The sequence below is a fragment of the Charadrius vociferus genome, unplaced genomic scaffold, assembly GCF_000708025.1.
Source record: "Charadrius vociferus isolate BGI_N301 unplaced genomic scaffold, ASM70802v2 scaffold2044, whole genome shotgun sequence".
Taxonomy (NCBI): Eukaryota; Metazoa; Chordata; class Aves; order Charadriiformes; family Charadriidae; genus Charadrius; species Charadrius vociferus.
In genome coordinates this window covers 2,737-8,867 of record NW_009647983.1, presented here as the reverse complement: position 1 = coordinate 8,867, position 6,131 = coordinate 2,737, and the positions used below count along the sequence as shown (strand labels likewise).

Sequence of the window (6,131 nt, the reverse complement as noted above, 5' to 3'; positions counted from 1 at the left end):
TTCGCAGTGGTCAAGCGGCTGCCGGAGCACGTGCAGGTGGATGACCCTGCTGCCCAGAGGAAACTGGCCAAGAAGCTGGAGCGGCAGCAGGTAGGAGGACGGCTGGGTAACGGGCTGCATGCTTCGGGTGCGCACGGTAAGGTCAGGCTGTGCGCATGGTGGGACTAGAGCCTGCTCTCTGCTGTGCTGTGAGTGAGTGCCGGGTGTGACGGGTGGTGCTGGAGTCAGCAGGGCCGTGTGGCCGCCTTGGTTAAGGCATCGTCAACACTGTTTGGCTACAGGTACCTCTGAGGCAGGACTATGGCACCAAGGTCAACCTGTTCTCCCACTTGCACCAGTACAGCCGCAAGAAGCCACTGACACAGCAGATGAGGTATGTGGCCTCCCCAGCCCAGGCCCCTGGCAGTCATTTGGCTCTGCTTCGGCTGGCCTGGCTGCAAACCAGCCCTAGTGAAGGGGTGTCCTGGTCCTGCTTGTCAGATGGGGTGGAGGGGGACCCTTTTGCTAGGGGCAGCCAGACATCCTGCCTGTGGGGTGAGGAGAGCTGCGCTTGGGCAGCGCAGGGCCACAGGAGAAGGGGCTGTGGGGGCAGCCTGACTCCTCAGGTCACAAGGCAAGCAGGAGCTGGACTGACAGCTCTCTTCTTGAGCCGTCTCTCAGGCTGTTTGGCTGGGAGCCTGGCAGTGGGTTGGTTGTTCCTGGACGTAGAGGGTCAGTGCTCACAGCTCTCACGTTTGTCTCTGCAGCATTCCCTCCACGGTAATTCATCCGGCTGTGGTGCGCCTTGGCCTCCAGTACTCCCAGGGCATCATCAATGGCTCCAATGCCCGTTGCATTGCGCTGCTGGAAGTCTTCAAACAGGTAAGCGAGCAGCTGCCTTGTGCACCAGGCAGTAAGGGCACCAGGCGCAGGCATTCCTTGGCTACTGGGGCTGTATCCATGCTCGGTCATCTTCAGCCTTGTCCCTCTGAGCCCTGCCCAGCCGGCTGAGCCCTGCCAGTATCCTATTCTGGCGCTGACGCAGCAGTTTTGAGCTCCTGGAACACCCCTTTGCCCCCGCTGTGAAAGCATGTCAAGCTGTGTGGCACATGCTTGTGCCTGGTCTGCAGCCTCCTGCGCAAGGGTGGTCGCATGCAGCGCCTGCCCAGAAGGGGCAGATGCCCTGAGCTCATGCTCTCTTCCTTCTTGTCTCAGCTGATCCGGGATTACTCAACGCCCCCCAACGAGGAGCTGTCACGGGACCTGGTGGCCAAGCTGAAGCCGCACATCAGGTGAGGGCTCCCAGTGCCAGGGCAGAGAGACCAAAGCCCCACTGAGTGTGGTCCATCGGTCACCTCTCCAGGTTGCTGTCCGCCAAAACTTGGGCTGACTTTCCTGGGTCTCTTGGTTCTGCCTCCCTGCCCACCATCTCCAGTCCAGCTGCACTGTCCTTTTTCCTGTCCCTGCCCTGCAGGCTGCTCTGGAGCTAAGCCTGTTTCTCTCTGCAGCTTCCTGAACCAGTGCCGGCCCCTCTCAGCCAGCATGGGCAATGCCATCAAGTTCCTCAAGAAGGAGATTTCATGCCTGCCCGACACCCTGCGGGAGGAGGAAGTGAGTGGCCTTCTGCGAGCAGCAGGCTCCAGCCCTCTGCCTGCAGGCATCAGGGTGGAGGGATAGTCCTGGCGCAGGCGAAGCAGGGTGAGGTGCTGGGATGCAGAGTGGGACCAGTGCTGCAGAGAAGCTAGAAGACTTGGCCATCAGCGTGGCCAGCCACGGCCTGAGCAGGGACCGCGGCCAGACCTGCTACCCCTCTGCCAGCAGGCACAGCTCAGCAGGACCCAGCGGGGCCGGGGTGTGCCACAGCAAACGCTGGGCTGGTAGTGTCGCTGTGCTGGTAGGGCTGGAGCTCGTCAGGAGCAGGGACGTAAAATGGGAGAAGCTGCAGCAGTCACACGTGGTCTCAGTGAACGCAGCACCGCACCACAGGCCTGGCCAGCAACCAGCATCGCGCCTGTGTCGAGAGGTGACTCGAGCGGCTGGAGGACATGCAGGCTGGTCCTGCTGGTGCTGTGCGCTGCAGGAAGGCCGCAGCAGCTGGGCAGCAAGAGCTGCCCTCGCCCACCAGGACTGCCTGTGAGAGCATTGTTTGACAGCATCGGTAAAGTCACAGGGGAAGAAGAATGTGTTTTGTTCAGTGCTCAGCTGCGTCCCAGGCCAAAAGCTCCACAGGAGCCCGTTGGCTGTGGAGCAAGGGGCAGGGTGGTCGCGTACATCAGGAGGACCCCTGAGGCTGCGTGGCTAGTGGGCTGAGGAGGGTCAGGCTGGAGAGTGTGAGCAGCAAAATGGGATGTCCATGGGACGACCAGAGCAACTGACCCAGGAGATGCAGGGCAGATAACAGGCAGAGCTGGAGAGGATCTGATGGGCAGCTCGAACATGTGGTGAGACACCGTGGTCTGCTGGGAGGCTTATGCTGGCCCTGCATGTCCTGCAGAGCCCCAGTCCCAGGGGAAGGTGCCACTGGGCAAACGGGCTGGCTGGAAGCAGGGCAGGGCTCCCCACTCGCAGGCAGAGCTGAGCCCGCAGTCCTGCCAGGCTGCAAGGGACGGCAGAGCGCAGCGTGGCAAGGCCATGCTGTATGTGCTGGCACTGTCTCCCCAGGCGAAGGAGAAGCTGCAGGACACTATTGACAAATATCTCCGGGAGAAGATTGTTTTGGCAGCTGAAGCCATTTCGAGGTCTGCCTTTGAGAAGATAAACGACAACGATGTGATCCTGGTGTATGGATGGTAAGAGGAGAGCCAGGGCAGCCAGGCCAGCGGGTGGAAAAAGGAAAGGGAGCAGCTGAGTGAACACGGGAACTTCTTCCAAAAGCAGTTTGTTAAGTGTGGGAAAGACAGCATTGCCCCATCGGGGAGAGGGGTTGTGGCTCCAGGTCCAGCAACTAGAAATAAAACGAGCAGGGACGGGGCAGTCAGAGGGTGCCAGCCAGAACTTGGCTGTGGTGGGGAGCTGGTGAATAAATGCACAAGGGAGAAGTTTATGGCCGGTGGGGCAGGACAGAACAGTGGATGTGTGAGGGTGTCTGGACAGAGCAGGGCAGGGCGCTGGAACCAGCACTTGCTGAGACGTGGATGTGGTGTTAGTGCTTTAGAAAAAGCAGAGAGCTCATTAGGATTCTTGTCCCGTCCTGGGAGATGGACAGGCTGATGAGCTCACGTCACGAGGTGGTGACAGAGCACTTTCTGCCCGGCAGCTGCCGAGGGGAATGCTAAACCACATCTGTGGAGCACGGCGGATGGTATTGGCAGGGCTGGCTGCGAGGCGGCGTCCCTGCAGGGCCCCGCTGCAGGGTTCTGTGTCCTGCTGGTGGTGTTTCCGATTTCTCCACACGCTGGGACAGGCCAGGTGCTGGAAGCACTGGAGCCCTCAGACTCATTAGAAGAGTGAACAGGAGGGTCTGGTCAAGTAGCCTTGTAGCAGCCTGTACTGTTGGGTCAGCACCTCAAACCAAGTGTGCAAATGCCCGAGCTTGCACTGCCTGAGATTCTGACGAACCCAGGCCCCCAGACCTGCTGGCCTGTGGCCTTACGGTGGTGGGCAACACCTTGACTGGGCAGAGAAGTGCCTGACAGAGGCATAAAGCCATTGCTGTCAGCGAAGACTGTACCAAAGGCTTGCCCGTGAGACTTTGCTGTTCCCGTTCAGGGCTTAGCACTGTCCTCTGCTTGCATGGGTCCAGAGTTAAGTGTTTCAAGAACTGCAGATTCACCGCTTCTTCCATACAGGGCACTTACAGAGGAGCTGTGGCTGTTTCCTGGCATTTTAAACAAACTGCAGCAAAGTCAAGTATCAGGAAGCAAAAATACGGAAGCTCGTTCTTCCTTCAGGGGACTGTGCCAGAAAGTAGAGGTGGGAAAAGGAGCCAGAGACCACTGGACTCTCAGAGTTCGGGTGTGATGTCGGTCCGGGGTGATGTGCCAAGGAAGGAGCAGGGGCAGGAGGCCGGTGTGGGCCTGGAGCGTTATGAGAGGGAGATGTGGAGAAGGTTTGGAGGGGGAGTCCCTCGCTGTGGTCACGGACAGGTGGAGGTCAGCACTGCTCCCAGGGAGGGCTGAGACATCACTCTTCCCAGGGGGTGATTCTCTGAGCAAAGATGGGGAGGAAGCGAGTGTAGCAGGAGGGTGTCTGGAAGGGGCAACACTTGTAACAGCGAGGGTGGACCTCAGCTCTGCCCAGACTCAGCTCCAGGCAGCACTAGTCCATCAAGGTTTCGGTGGGAGCCCAATTCCCGCCTTGGGTAAGACATTGCTCTGTTTGGGCTGGATGTGCGTGGCGGCTGGTGCCTGGCCGTGCCCGCTCTGCTGCAGCTTCCGGCAGCCAGCCCCTGCCCTCGGGCGCCCATCAGCGCTGTGCCCTGGGCAAGACCCCACGCCAAACCTCCTGCCCAGCCAGCACCTGATGGCTGGAGCCAGCGCCGAGGAAAGTCTCCCGGCATTGGGCTGTGTTTGTGGGTGATGCTGGCAGCGTCAGGACGGGGCGGCCGTGTGAGAGCACGGTCTGGTGGGACGGGGCAGTCTCCTAACTAGTGTCCATCAGCTCTTCCCTCGTGAACCGCACGCTGTGCGACGCCCACGTGAAGAAGGGCCGGGCTTTCCGTGTGATCGTGGTGGACAGCCGGCCGCGTCTGGAAGGCCGGGAGACGCTGCGCCGGCTGGTGCGAAAGGGCATTCACTGCACCTATGTGATGATCAATGCCATTTCTTATGTGCTGCCTGAGGTGAGGAGCAGAGCTGTGCCGCAGGCGGTGGTGGGCACGGGGGAGGCAGCAGCGGGACAAAAGACGCTAACATCCCTGCGTGTCCCTGACAGGTGTCCAAAGTGCTGCTGGGAGCCCACGCGCTCCTGGCCAATGGCTCTGTCATGTCCCGGGTGGGGACGTCCCAGATAGCGCTGGTCTCCAAGGCCTACAACGTGCCCGTCCTGGTGTGCTGCGAGACCTACAAGTTCTGCGAGCGAGTGCAGACGGACTCTTTCGTCTCCAATGAGCTGGGTAAGGCTTCTGTTCCCTTCCTCCTACGTGAGACCTGCTCCCTCTTCCTGCCAGGACGGTCTGATCTGCCCTGCCATTCCCCGTCCCGGCCAAGGGACCACCACTCGCAGGAAGGGTGGCCTGGCAAGTAGCGGTCCTGCCTGCTACCAGGGCAGAGTGGAGAGCTGCCGTCCTTCCCCCTGCTCCTGCCGCTGCTCCTCTCTTTGCAGATGACCCCGATGACCTGATCGTGCTGCGGAAGGGCCGGGCCCAGCTGGGTGGCTGGGCAGAGAACAAGTCCCTGCGCCTCCTCAACCTGGTCTACGACGTGACACCGCCTGACCTGGTGGATCTGGTCATCACGGACTTGGGCATGATCCCCTGCACCTCGGTGCCTGTTGTCCTGCGCGTCAAGAACGTGGATCAGTAGTAGAGGCAGCTCCACGGACCCCAATAAACCAGACCCCACAACACACCTTGTCTGCCTTCTGTGGGGTGGCGGGAGCCCTGGTGGCCCCTGTCACCTCAGGCTCAGCTCTGGGCCTTCCTTGGGCATGCTGGCACTTCTGCCTGGCTCTGCCTGGTCCCTCGCCTCCCGCTCTAGGTGGCAGCGGGGAAGGATCTTCCCTGTCCCTGGGCCACTTCTCTGGGGGAAACGGTGACACTGGTGACAGCCCTCACCCACGCATCCTCTGGCTGCTGCTGGAGATGAGCGTGCAGGGGGGAGCCGGGCAGCTGGGACTCCCTGCAGTGCCCTCAGGGTGCCAGGGTGGCTCCTGCAGGAGGGGCCCGGTGTGGAGACCGGGGGCTCTGGCATGGGGAGGGGGTGTCCTCCCTTGGTCTGCACCATTCCCATCCCTTCCTGCTGCTAGAAAATGGCCACTCGTTGTAGCTTCTGTTGGAGATGGCTGTGGGCTCTCTGTGCTCCCCACTGCGTCCTGCATGGAGCCGGGGGGGTCGGCTCACTCCCGTCGTGGGCTACCGGCCATGGCTCTTGTGGGCCGGGGCAGGGGGAGCCCCGAGCGGAGGCCTTCCCGCGGAAACAGGGCCGGGAGCAGGCCGTAACCCGCCGAGTGAGGCTCTCGGCCCGGCCGGGGCGGGGTGACCCCCGGGGACCCGC

The 6,131-nt window shown here is 61.4% G+C and overlaps 1 protein-coding gene across 1 annotated transcript in view; it reads left to right on the top strand.

Annotated features, from left to right (window-relative positions):
* EIF2B4 (eukaryotic translation initiation factor 2B, subunit 4 delta, 67kDa) overlaps window positions 1-5,479 on the top strand; it is a 9,910-nt gene extending 4,431 nt beyond the window's left edge. The window contains exons 3-11 of the mRNA XM_009883467.1: window positions 8-90; window positions 282-373; window positions 747-861; window positions 1,195-1,271; window positions 1,488-1,590; window positions 2,641-2,768; window positions 4,579-4,759; window positions 4,852-5,032; window positions 5,242-5,479. Coding sequence (XP_009881769.1) covers window positions 8-90; window positions 282-373; window positions 747-861; window positions 1,195-1,271; window positions 1,488-1,590; window positions 2,641-2,768; window positions 4,579-4,759; window positions 4,852-5,032; window positions 5,242-5,441 — 1,160 coding nt within the window. The 3' untranslated portion in view covers window positions 5,442-5,479. The remainder of the gene's footprint in view (window positions 1-7; window positions 91-281; window positions 374-746; window positions 862-1,194; window positions 1,272-1,487; window positions 1,591-2,640; window positions 2,769-4,578; window positions 4,760-4,851; window positions 5,033-5,241) is intronic.
* The last annotated feature ends 652 nt before the right edge of the window (window positions 5,480-6,131 follow it).